Source organism: Chamaea fasciata, unplaced genomic scaffold, assembly GCF_029207755.1.
Source record: "Chamaea fasciata isolate MVZ Bird 193981 ecotype frontalis unplaced genomic scaffold, bChaFas1.0.hap1 SCAF_10, whole genome shotgun sequence".
Taxonomy (NCBI): domain Eukaryota; kingdom Metazoa; phylum Chordata; class Aves; order Passeriformes; family Sylviidae; genus Chamaea; species Chamaea fasciata.
Genome location: NW_027094095.1, coordinates 23,287,896 through 23,301,405, shown reverse-complemented (window position 1 = coordinate 23,301,405; position 13,510 = coordinate 23,287,896). Strand labels below are relative to the sequence as shown.

Sequence of the window (13,510 nt, the reverse complement as noted above, 5' to 3'; positions counted from 1 at the left end):
GCCATAACTGACAGAAGAAGAAACAGAGGTTGGTCTGTTGCATTTCTTGGCTTCTGGTTCTGAGTTCTGATAAGTGACCAGGCTATGGCAGTTGACAGAGCTGACCCTTTCCTCTGAGAATAGCTGAGGCACTTCTTAATTTTATTTTAATTCTGTAATGGTTAACACCTTTAAAGAAAACTTATGATTTTTTAATTAAAGAACAAGATTGTTTATATTGGTAGAAAAGCAGACGAGAAATTGATTTTAGGTTACAGATTCTTTTCCTTCAGTTTTCAGGAACTGAGGAGCAGGAAAGTAAAGGGGCCTTCAGATGAATATTTTCGGCTTTGCTTCTGTTCTTTTAATCAAGCTGTTTTTCCAAGCCACTTATGCCCTTCTGATCCTTCCTGAAAAAAAGTTTGAGCTTTGTTCTGAAATGTGTTTGCTTCACTTGTGTTCTCTTTCAGTACTTGTGTGTTTCTCCCTGGCACCATTAGTTGACCTGCTGACCAAAAATATACTCACACAGCCCAAATTCAATATCCAATTTGTTCTGTTTCAATGATGAATTTATTTTATTTGATACAATCAATGGAAATGGAAGGTTACTGCTCAGAGGTACTTGGGTCAGGTGGTTTTGTAAATTTTTAAGTTGTGGGATTTTTAAAAACTGGAGGTCTATGAACCAACTTCAAATTTAAAAAAAAATGTCAATTTAATCTCATAGTCAATCTCAGTGTATCAACTTGCGGTATCTCATATTGTAGTTTCAAACATAGTGATACTGTCTTTCTTTTCCAGTTCTGCACAGCTGAAGCTCATGGAAACAGTTTGGGGAAAGGAGAAAGCTTCCAGTCCTTCCACTGTAGCTAATTATGCTAGTTGTGACAGGAGGGTACGCTGGCTTGTACAGAAGCCTTCAGAGTAGTCACTTACACTGCAGAGTGTGACAGATGACTTTAAACATATGAGAACTGAAGATGAGGTTGTGTCTTCCTTGAAACATGTGGTTTAAAACTGGTTTTAAACTTCTGCAGAAAGCTTAGTGAAAAGCTCTTAACTTCCTTTTATTAGGCATGAGAGTTACCTTCTTATTTCCAGCATTAGAAATGATACTAGTGTGTAAGCTCTGTCTATTTTGACACTCTTCAATGCATTTGTCAATAGTGTCTGCAATACTTTATTTTGCTTTCCAGGTCTCCCTTCAGAGTACAACTACTTATTCTGGGTTTTGCTCTGATGTTTCTTGTGCTTCACCATGCAGAAGGTGCTACTGCCACAATTCTAGTTTCTTTATTCTCCTGCATCCCTACCTGTTTTTTCAATGCATTTTTGGAGTATATTCATCTGTTGCTATCTCAATATTTGTCTTGTAGTGTTCTAGGTCCCTGGAGCTCTTACTCTTTACTTTCCTCATTTGGTTTGTCACCTTAAATGCCCTCTCCACACCTACTTTTCTTAACCACTTAATTCCTTGTCTTCGGCAACATTTGGCCAACAGTACATGGATGTCTTGTGGTTATTTATTGATTTTTTAAATGACAGGCAGTGACATTTAAAGTCATCTAAATAGCAGGCCAACTTTTTTTTTTCTGATTTTCCTGTGCAGTATGTGTTGGCTTATTTATATCAGACCTACACACTGAAACAGCACTGGTTTTCAAAATAGCATTGAAAATTCTTTGCAATTCCCATCAGTCTTCCTGCTCAGACTTGGCAATATTTGGAGTCTTTGTTTTTGAGCAATAACGGCTAGAATTGTCTGAATCTGATGTGCCTTTTCTTTAAAAGCTTCTAGTTATCGTATTAGTGTTTAAACTTCTGTTTTGAATTTTGAAGCTAAAATCTGACAGCTGAAGTTGGGTATTATCTGATAGCTGAAGTTCACTATTAGTCTCTTGAAATAAAGCATGTAATGCTGTGCTTAAGTACCGTTATATGCTGAATTTCTATCCATCCTTCATTTCGTATGCTTGAGTCTGATAATGTGACTGCAGTTGTGTTACAAGGCAGCAGTCCTGTTATGCTGATTTTAGGTTAAAGTAGCACAACTGTTGTACCGGGATAAGTCATACACTGCTGCTACTGCATTTCATAGCAGTAAACGATAACATCAGAAACCTCTTCAAGGTTCTTTGATCCAGAAATCATCTGTGCTTGGCTGACCTTGTGAGTAACTTGTCCTTCAAAGAAGCTACTGCCCTCTTTCTTCATAACATTTGGGAGAGGTACCAGAAATGCAGTTTAGCTGAACATTCGATTTCACAACAAAGGTATGAGCTCTTATCTCAGATTTTTTAAAGGAAGACTGTTTTTGTGGACTAAGATGCCAAAGTCTTTTAAACCAGTGTTCAGCTTGCTGTGTTAAGTTTTAGTAAATGCAAAAATAAACAACCTATAGCTGTTGTTTTCAGACTGGCAACCAGATAAGCTGGCTGTTGGTGTCCAGTTACATGACAGAAAAGTAGCATGAGGAATAATGGGTAGCTGTTTCACTGCAACCTGATGATAGAGGGTTTGAAAAGGTCTGAACACTGCCCCACTTAGCTGTGATGTCTTTTAAGAAATGTAGTGCCCTTTGCTTTCATTGTCATAGCCTACTCAGATCTCTGTTCCAATTGCTTGTAGACTTATGTGATGGCTGTTGTTGTTGTAGTAGAATAATGCTTTGAGATAATGTGTGTTGTAGCCTTACTGTACCAGTACTGTGTCAGGGACAAAATAAAATCCAGTGCTCTCTTTGGGAGAGGTGCATTTTCTATCCTTCAGGATATTCTTACCACACAGAGCTGATTTGTGCCAGTAAGAGATAGAGAACAGGTATTTTTCTCTTTCAGTTGCACTGGCAATTAGGAAGTAATGTACATGGTTTTGTGTCTGTCCTGAAAAGGCATTGTTGAAGTCCTCTGAAAAAAATAGGCCATCAGGCTGGCTGTTTGCATTATCAGCCTGAAGGACTGGAAGAATTGGATTACTTACATGACACTGAGGGAGCACTGTGGAGTGCTTGCCTTAGGAACAATTCATGTCTCTGCATGCAAATATTACCTGCTGGCCAGCTAAAACCTGAAATCAACTAAAGCTTTAAAGATGTCTAGGAAAATCTTAGTTCAGTTGTTCACTTGATGATTAGCCTCATGTGCTTCATAGGCATAGAAATTAGAACCAAAACCAGAACTCACTCCTCTGATAAATGAGGGCTGTGCACTTGGTGGGTGCCAGTTTTGGAATGAGGCCTGGTAGGTTTTGTAGATGTGCTGGAAACAGGTTTTACTGTCACTTTTGTAGCTTGTGGATGCTGCGCCCAATGTGTGTGTCACCTGTTGCCCAGCCCATGCTAGAATCTAGGCCTTGCAGTTAAGATGGGTGAATGACCCTGCAAGCCAGTTTGGAACAGTACTGCAGGAATGCATATATTGGATGCACTTAACTAATATGGCAACAATGGATCAAATGAATAGGCTGCTGTATTGAAAAGGAAAGCAAGAGCATGCTCGATATAGTAGCCAGCTATTGTCCCATTTCACTCTGTGTGTCAATACTCTTAGGGGCTGCATGTTTATTAGCGTTTCTGGAGCAATTTGTGTCATGGAATGGCACAGTTCAGAGAACAGAAAATGGAAGCTAGGTCAGTGATTCCCTCCCCCCTTGCATTGTCTTTCCAATGAATTCAAGTATGGTGGTGCTTTATGGATGGTCTGTTACTGGCCTGTCAGAAAGGTGAAATGGTTTGGGATAATTGCTAAGTGTCATTTTATAATTGGGTTATTCAGCCAGGTGCTTTAGTGCCTTCTATTCCAGGCTGTCAGTGTTGTTCTGATTTGAACATGACTGGCTGAGAAGTGCTGTTTGCACCGTTTCAAGGAGGCGGGGAATATAAAAGATATTACTGTAAAAATCTTAGTCGCCATTTTTTCCTTAAGCATGATAGTAACTTATATTAAAATCAAATTTTGTTGAGCATGGTTGGGATTTTTTTTTGTGTGTTTTGTTGGTTTTGGTTTTTTTTTTCCCCTTGTGTGCTTTATAAGGTCATCTAGCTCCCTTAGGGGTTAAGATAAAAAGAAATGAGAAAGATCAAAGCTGGAAAAGCTCAAAGCAGCATTGTTTCCAACATTGAACCAGGTTGGCTGCAGCTCTAGTTGGTCTTGAAAATCTCTAAGGATGGAGATTGCATACCCTCAGAGTGACCTGTTGCAGAGCTGCTCTGCTCTCCTGGCACACGAACTCCTAGCACAAGGAACAGGTTGTTTTGGAGAGAAGGGGGGTCATGCCCTGGACTGCCGGTGAAACGCGCTGCTGTGCACAGGCTGGGATGAACCCCGTTCCCGAGGGATGCGCACAGGCACCTGCTTTGTGGTGCCCCCTCCCGATGCGCTCTGTGCCAGGTAAAATTGCTTTATGCATCCTCTGCCCCGGCAGTTTTGCCTCCTCAAATAGTTACGTGTGGAACCTGGATATCTGCTGGAACGGTTTACGAAATTCACTGGTGAGATCAGCAATAGGTGGACCTGGGCTGTAAGGAAGAATCTGTTTCTTGCAGACTGTTCAGGAGGTGACCTGTGACCCCCAGACTCACCAGTGGAATCCAATTTGTGAATGTTCTTTCCTTGCTGTAGCACAGCCTCGGGAGATCAGCTACATCCATCCACACTGCAGAGTGTATGGCTCATGTTTGCCTCGTGTCCCAGGCTCCAAGACACAAAGAAGAGCAACAAAATCCAAGCAGGTTCCAAGTTTCTGAAACAACAAGACCTGCAATTAAGATTTTTTTTTTTTTTAAACGTGAGAATGGTGCCGCATATTTTGTCTGAGTGAATGACACAGGAAAGTCATTTGCGAGAGGGTTGGAGACCTGTGGCACAGAGAATTGAAGTTGGTGCAGTCTGGTGCAGGGATACATGTGTGGGCCAGGCTTGGGAGCAAATTGTCCTGTTTGCTTCACTTGGGTTTTCTTGATAGAAGTCACTGCCTTGCTGCCAGGTTTTCCTTCTGGAACAAGCTACTCTCTTTGCCTGGTCACTGGTTGGGGAACTGATGCTGGGAGTGTAACAAGAAGCTGTTGAAACACTACATAGCTGCTGGTGTGGTATAAAGGGTGTATACATAAAGCATAAGCTGTGCTGCTGTATTGATTATTCAAGCGCTAGAGCTGCCATGTCTTGACCTGGACTATATTACCTAGTATCATTTAGGTGCTGCTTTGTTTCACTGTGTCTTGTAGCATTTATCTTTTACTTAATGTGCTTTCCTTTTCATGAGGGCTACCATTTGATGGGGTTGATGTAGTACTGAACACAATGGGAATCATATTGCTGATTAGAACTCATAGATACAGCAGTGAAAAAATAGAACTTACAGCAGCACACTGTAATATTTTTCTTTGATGCTGTTTCAGTTTAAGAAAACTGGGAACTTGATCAGGCACCATGACCTACACTTGGATACTTAGCTCTGCCTTTGTTGATTAATTCTGTATGAAAGTCAGCTCTGCATCATTTTTTCCTAGTTTTCCTCAAGCTGAAATGGGAGGGCGATAGGATGCTGTAGGTTTTTCTGAAGGGTCTGTTTAAATACCGTGGAGTAAATATAGTGGTGGCTGTTGCATCTTTAACATAAGGGCATTGGTACAGGTGGTGAAGGGAGACATTTTCAGCTTCTCTTGATCTGCAAACTTTGTGCCTGCCAAGCCCATATGAAAAAAAGGTTTGAATGTGTAACTGAGCTGAGGTCACTTGTAATGATGGATTTTACATTCCTGACAAAATATTGAGTTAAATCATTAATTACAAATGTTGCTTTGTCTTTTCAGTACATCAATTGTGGTAACCTGGAGCAGCTACTAGATGGCAACCAGCATCTGCCCTGGACAGTGAGGGTGAAACTGGCCTATGACATTGCTATGGGAATCAGTTATCTTCACTATAAAGGCATTTTCCACCGAGACCTTACATCCAAGGTACCATTTATAAAATTAGGGGAACTTCCTAATGATGAAGGAACTGTAGCTGATTGTTGGGTTTTCTCCCTTCCTCTATTCCATGCAGAGAATTGCTATTATATAATCTAAAACATTTTGAGAAACAAATTGAAATGCAGTTTGTAGAAATAAAACTTTCCTCAAAACATGCTTATAGTTTGTATGGAAACTAGAGAAATTATTATAGTGAAGGAAGATCATCCCTTAAATGAGTTCAGTTTAGGATTTCTCATAAAGCAGCTCCAGAGTTCTTTTAGTTCTGAATTGTGGTTCAGTAAAGTATTTAAATCCCTGGATAATTAAGTACAACAATCTAACATTTGGAACAGGTTAATCATATAAAGAACCCAAATTGAGGGGATTATTACAAATGCACTTCAAAATCTCCTTGTTGTTTTTATTTCTCCATGTATTTCACAAATTTTCTTCTGTAGGAAGAGTGACCTTTCATTACTAATTCTGCAGTAAATGCTGTGTACAATCCTGGTTTATATTTCTTTCATTTTTAAAGTCAGTAAGATCAAAATAGTTTGCCTAAAATTTTCAAAATTTGCAATTTCTTCCGGAATAATATACCAGTGGCAGATTTAGATCTATAGTAAATAAATCTAAAAAATAAATAATTTATTTTTTTCTTGTTGCTTTGGTGACAACTTGCATGAATTTAGTTGGCTGAAGTAGCTGGATGATTCAAGCTCAGCTAGAAATATTGACATAGGAGCACTAAGCTGTGTGAGCAGATTGTCCCAGTATTCACACTTGCTTTTGCCACCCATTGCAGCCTGTGCTGAGGGCTTTGCTGTCCTGTCTGTCCTGTTGTCTGGTGCTAATGAGCTGGTTTAAACTCACTGGGGTCCTGCAGCATGAAAGTCCTTCAAGATTGTTCTTGAGCAGGCTTATCATGTCACTTCAACCAGAAGAATCCAGAATGATGTTAATTTAGTCTAAAACGGATTATTTTTTTGGGTCAGAAACAGTTTTAAAAAATAAAACCACAACAGAGTATGTTTGCCAATGAGGCTACTAGTCCTTCATCCACTTTGAGAAATTTTTTTTTAAAGCTTCCTTAGTGCAGTGTTAAACAGATGTAGAGTGTACATTTAGTCAAGGTGAAAAAAAAGAGTTCAGCTGGTAGAGGAAAGAAGTATTTTGGTGAAGTCATAAAATACTTTCTTGGCTGTTCTTTCAAGTGAAAGGCACTGAATTTTGTAAGGAAGAGTATCAAATTTATGAAAAATGCCCAGACTGGGAGTCATGTCACTTTGACATGATACATTCAGAAAGCTCCATTTCAGTCACCTTGGAGTGTGCAGATAAGAAATGCATAAAAATATCTGAAAAGACAACTTGGTATTCCCCTTTCTTTTTCAGTTCAGGATGTATTTTAGTGCATTTAAGAGCAGAGTTACTGCAAGGAACCAAAGTAACTAAGGAGAACTCAGTGCCTGCAGCATTTATTGTAACACATTCTGTGATGGTCAGTCATATGAAAATCCAGTTCCTGGGATCCCTGTGAATGCCTTTGTTCCAGGCTTTACATAACTAACTGTATGTCATTCTCTGGAGCTGCCCTGCCAATGCTTCAGTGTTATCTATTGTTGGATGGCAATTGTTTAGAAAGCTGCACCCGCTGGGAGGTGTGCAGGATGTCCCCGCAAGAGCAAACTCATCCGAGGCCACGGGAAGTAGTTAAGGGTATTCACAAACAAATGAACAACATACCAAACCCTAAGAATTTACTAGCAGTTATGCTATATTTGGATGGTTCTTAGCACTAAAGTTATAGTGTCTTGTATGGGTCATATTGGAAGCTGTCAGCTTTAAGAATAATACAGAATTTAATTGATGACAGCTGTGGTCTGAATTTTTCACTTTCTTGGGGATTTTTGGGTTGGTTTGGGGTTGTTCTGTTTATTTTTTAAGTTTGTTTTTTTATGTGATGTGTACACTTTCCCTGTTCTGTTTGGAAAGGAAGTAGATGAAACACTCAGCCTTAAACACTCACCTTAAGCAACTCATGAATTTTATTAGCGTATTAAGGTATTGATGAAATAAACTTTAAATCTGTTGGGCAAACTACTCCCCTTTTGGGCAAATGTTTGCCCTCTGGCTGCCTAAGTTTTTAAAAAGTAACTTTGTTAGAAAGCAAAACAATGATGATAACCATAGGAAAAATCTGTCATCAAAATTTTCAGTTCTCAGACTACAGCTTTTGGCTACTGCTTGAGAAGATACCTTGGCTTTTCCCAGGTTTGTGCTGGTGATACGATGAGTTGTCTTCATTCTTACTAGTAAATAGTCAGTGGGTAAGCAAGCTGAAGGAAGATGTGATGGGCTCTTTTCCTTGGGAGAGAGCTTGGATTGAACGAGGGCAAATTCAATACTATTCTGTATTGTTCTTCTTTCTTCAGTAAACTTCACTAATTGATGGGATGGCTTTATTATTCAAATGAAGGCTAAGACAAGGGTTTGGACATCTGCAAAAGTCAGAATAGACTGAATTTGCAAGGTGGAAGAGTTGGAGCATTTTTCTATGAAGCTTGCTGGCCTTGACTGAAGTGTGAACAGAATGAAACAGAGACTTTCTATGCAGGAATGTCTCCATGCTTTACATGTTACACTTAGGATGATAGCCCACTAACTGTCCCTTTAATATGAATTTTACTAATTTTAATTAATTTAGTCCCATACTTCTGTCTTTCTGTTTCTGGCAAACCTCTAATTCCTACAGCTTCTTGGATGGACGATGTGATACATAAATTTTACTGTGTCAGTTATGGCAGCAGAGTTGTGTTGCTCTTAGCATTGTATATATATTTGATGCCTAACAATTTAAAGAAAGAGCAGTTCCTGTCCCCTGCCAATCTAAGATTGGAAAATAAGTGGGTTGGGCCATTATTATACAGCAGGGTGATCTCTCTTCCTAATTGCACCATGTGGAGAGGAACAGAACAGCATTGATACTGCAGGAGGCCAGAGGGAAGAACGGTAGGGAAGAGTAGATGTAGGTCATTATAGTCGATGTGACAGCCCACAGGGATGTCAGCCCTCATATCCCACTGGTGCCCTTCCTGATGTCCTTCTGTCAAAAAGAGAGGCAGCACTTGTTAGAAGGGATGTGCTGCCCCGACAGCCGCTGCTTCCCCGTGTCAGGAGCAGCTCAGTGCCTGGGCTGCTGTAGCTGATCAGGCTGACCTGCCCTAGCTGATAGCAACAGCCTAACTTGAAGCTGTTAGAAGATATGAGTGGTCAGACTGGCCATTTGCAGCCTGCACAGAGTAGAGGTGTGGGCAGAGTGATCTGGACTCTTTATAGGCCAAGAAATGTTGTGTCTGCACTTTGGACTTGTCATGAAAAGATTTACCTGGCAATGAAGCCATAGATGGGTTCTGACAGCCAGCCTCCTTGGCTTATTCCCTGTCCCCTATCCTTATCACCACAAGCCACATGAATTTTTTTTCACTGGGGCCTTGCTGAGTGTGCAGGAGGATTTGCATCCTGGAACCATAGGAATTTTCTCCATCTTTCAGTGATTGTCAAGGAGCTCTGGTTATTAATTTTAACTCTGAAAATCTTAGTCACAGAAGATGTAATCATTAAAACAGAAATCATGTTGTGGAAGTGTTTCAGTAGAAGCAACTGAATTGTGATACAGTTTCTTCTTGATCTGACTTAGTTTTACAGCATTCTAGCTGTTGTAACTTAAAATTAAAATAGCATTTTTGGGAAAGCAATGGAAAGAAGTATCCAGCCTGCAAAAAGAATATAGTGAAATCTCTTCGTACCTCACCCCTCAAAATAAGTGTCTTACAGCTACAGAGAGTTTCTTCAGCACCTTGTTTACATGGTATTTGCACTGCATTCAAACCCTGCTCTGGAAGCACTGTTGATTTCCTTGTTAACTTATGCCAATGACTGCCCTAATACCAGCGAAATTATTCTTACAGTACTTCTGAGATGAGGGTGGTAAATAAGATCATTCCTTATTATAACAGGTTAAAAGCAAGAATACTGGTGAATATTGGGTATGTGCTTTAAGACTTTGTTTGCAGTATTTGCATTTTACATGTTTAAGTTCAAAGCAATGTGCTTGCTGACCTCAGAGGCATTAGAAGCATTACAGCACTTATAAAATAGTCAGGTTTGACCCCTGGAGGCAGAGAAAGCACAAGATAAGTAACAATCTGTGAAAGATTTTGCTAAAGTAGCTTCTTGTTACAGAATCCTTCTGTGATGCTGGGGAAGCCCAGAATCCAGATCCTAGGGCAACACTGCAATAGTCTTAACCACAAGACAGAAGAGCTTCATTTGCAGTCCACGCTTTCCTTTCATCTCTTCTCAGCCTTTCTGTCACCCTGCTGTTTCTGTGGGAAGAGTGGTCAGAGTCCTGAAAATAGTGGTCCAAGTGTTTTATGTAAAGCCCTAATTCACCGTCAGCATGAATCCTTTGTGTGTACTAAAACACATGGATACCAGGTGGAAAACTGTCTGTGTGATCATGTAATTAAGGATGTTACCTTAATATGTATGGGTAAGGGGAAAAGAGAAAGTTGTTGCAGAAGATTTACATCCCATCTTTTGTGGATTTTTTTTTTTATGTAGTGTTTGTTGTGTACAACTTCCTACCAGTTTTGGAAAAAAATGGCATTCTACACTTCATTTTAGATTAGGAAGCTTGAGATTCATGGTAAGGGTGTCTGTTGCTTTAGTTACTACAGTAACTAATACATGAAGTATTTTAATTTGTTAAAATGATTTGTTGCTACTGTTAATTACTATTGCTAAAACATATTGCATGTTTTTGCTATAGAGGAGGACTGGGGAGGGGAACAAGAGACTCTTTAGCATGAGAAGTGAACATCCAGGAGTCTGCCCATTTTTCCAGGACCGATTACACCTGCTCTGTTACAGTCCATTCCTTTCTGGTAGTGTACAATGCCAGTCTCTGGTCAGGCATTTCATCCTTGTTCCTAGGTTTTTTCTCTTCTTTTTGTTCCCAGTTCCTGTCCCCAACCTTATTGATCAAAATCCTAGTCTGGTTGACTTCATTCTAATCTCTTCCTGTTGCTCCCACTTGTTGCTTCATCCAGGCTATGTTTGTGTTTTGGTCTTCAGTATGTTTAGCCATTTCAAGCTCTCCCTGCATTCTGCTGCTCCAGGTTAGCTGATCCCTGCCACCACCACCCATTTGCTGTACTTGCAGTTCTTCTGTCCTTATAATAATATTAGCTTTTGTTTCCCTGGCTCAGGACCCTGGTCTTGGCCCCTGCCTGTCCCTGGCTTGGGCTTATCCTCTGTCTTGTCACCTTAGTCGTGCTCTCAAATTCCTCACGCAGCATATACTGTTCTATCCCAGTCTGCTCTTTGCAGAGGTGGCAACAGGAGCGTCTTATACAGAGGTCTAACGTCTCTCCATGTTTCAAGCTGAGAACATGCCAAATTCAATATGATACCATAGACTGATATTTTGATGGTTTACACCCCCTCCCTAAAAATCCACTACCAAGACTCTCGATTAAAAACAAACAGACAAACCTCCAAACAAATGCCTTTTAGTTTTGCAGAATTATGTATAATTGAAAACAAGGTTTTGTAATCAATAGTAGGTTGTGAGCAGTTTTAGGGAACATAGTGGGCTCCATTGATGATAAAATCTATGGAGAAATTGTATTCTCTACGCACATATATATAAACACATGTGTATGTGTGTGTATTCCTGCCAACATCTGCTTTCACTTCACAGTGTGTAATGGCTCAGCCTTCTCTCATTGAGAGAGGAGCAGCCTCAGTTACTATGGGACAGAATCATGCATGTAAGAAATTACTGTGGATTATCTGATGTAACATAAATTCACTGCCTTTGGGCTTGAAAGTGACATGCCCTGACTTCCTACCTTGTGTGCTGTTTGCTTCTTTAAAATAAACCCCAGGCTGTGAACAGTACCTTTGTCTGATGAGTCTCATAGTTGGTGCTGCAGTTGCAAGGTCCCCTTTGTGCTGGAATAAGCTTGTCTGGATATTTTGCACTGCAGGGGAGGGCTTGCACTGAAAAAATTAGCTGTAACAGATGGCTATTTCAGATGATAGTCACAATACTAAGCTACTGATACTTCAGGAACCAAATGGAACCTCTCCCTTAAGCATAATAGTTTCAAAAGTGTATCTAGTACTGTAAACTTCCTGTTACACATTTAATTCTCAGTGGGATTTCTGCTAGGGGATAGATAGCACTTTTTAAGCAGCTGATACATCTCAATTAAGTATTTTAATTTGGTAACAGTCATCAGAAGGTTGTAAATGACACTCCAGTGGCTTTTCTGTATCTTCTGGGGTCCAGTAAAGTCTCTGAGTTTAGCTTGTATGTAGCATCATAAAATAAAACTATGATGTTTCTTCATCTAAGCAACTTATTTTTAACTCTGAAACTCTTGAATCTATTTTCATTTTTGTTTATGTAAAAGGGAGAGTAGAATATTGCATTCGTTTTAGGATTATGCTGTGCAAAGCAGATGTTAAGCTCCTGTAACACACAAAGGGGGCTTTATGTTCTTTCACATCTGTCTGCATAAACAGCTCTGTTAACTCTTTCAGGCTCACGTACAGAGCTCCTTGCATCTATTAAGAGACTGTCTCAGGAAGGACTGATGAGGTCCCTATTTTGGGAGGAAAAATACCCCTCAAAAACTCACTGAAGTCAAATACTGCCCTCTTTGACTGTGTGAGCTGCCAAAGAAAAGAACATCCCTGTCTGTAGAGGTCCAGAAAGAAAGCCTGAAAAGGTCACCAAGTTTGATTGCCTTGCAGCTTATACAAATAGTGCAATAGTAAGTCAAAAGTGCTTTCTCAAAGCTTGTGTTGTGAAGCTGCTTGGCATTTTATTTCATAGGCAGTTGTTGAGAGGCTTTTGGCGCTAGTGAGGGGTTTGAACCCTTGCAACTCTGAGCTGAAATCCATTAATGGAGCTTCTTCATACCACACTGATATACGGTTTTTTTACAGAAACTGAGAAATATCACTTTGTTAGAAGCAGTGCAGTTTGTACTATTGTACATTTCCTACTAAGATACCACCTCTAGATGAAATTCAAAAGCTCTTTTCAACCTTTTAGTCTCTACCGAAGCTTTGTCCCTTTTTGATCTTGATTTATCTTCTTGGTAGAACGTGAGCTCTTTCTGTCTTTCACTGAGTGCACATGAACCACAGTGGGCTGTGTTATGTCACCTATTTATGAATTCCATCTTAAATCTGGTAACTCCATTATCTGTACTGTGGGTTTGGCACAGCACTGTGTAATGGCATTCCTAGGGTGGGAAGTGTGGAGAAGGAGTATGGTTGTGCTGAGGCTTGGCCTTGGCTGCTTGGAGAATCTCAGCACAAAATCCACCATCTGCACAGTGTTGCCCTGAATGAGCAGTATAGGCTGCAGAAGTGACACCTGACCATGCTGGTGTATGAAGAAAGGGTTTACTACTGATTTTGCTAGGAATGGGCTTTCATTCTTTCTGAGTTCAAGGAAATCCGTGCTTATCTATGTAAAAATTTGCCCCA

At 40.1% G+C, this 13,510-nt stretch overlaps 1 protein-coding gene across 4 annotated transcripts in view; it reads left to right on the top strand.

Moving 5' to 3' along the window:
• Window positions 1-13,510, top strand: part of TESK2 (testis associated actin remodelling kinase 2) — a 109,424-nt gene that overhangs the window by 78,101 nt on the left and 17,813 nt on the right. For all 4 annotated transcript variants that reach the window (XM_066192726.1, XM_066192727.1, XM_066192724.1 and 1 more), the window contains exon 5: window positions 5,795-5,941. In XM_066192726.1, coding sequence (XP_066048823.1) covers window positions 5,795-5,941 — 147 coding nt within the window. The remainder of the gene's footprint in view (window positions 1-5,794; window positions 5,942-13,510) is intronic.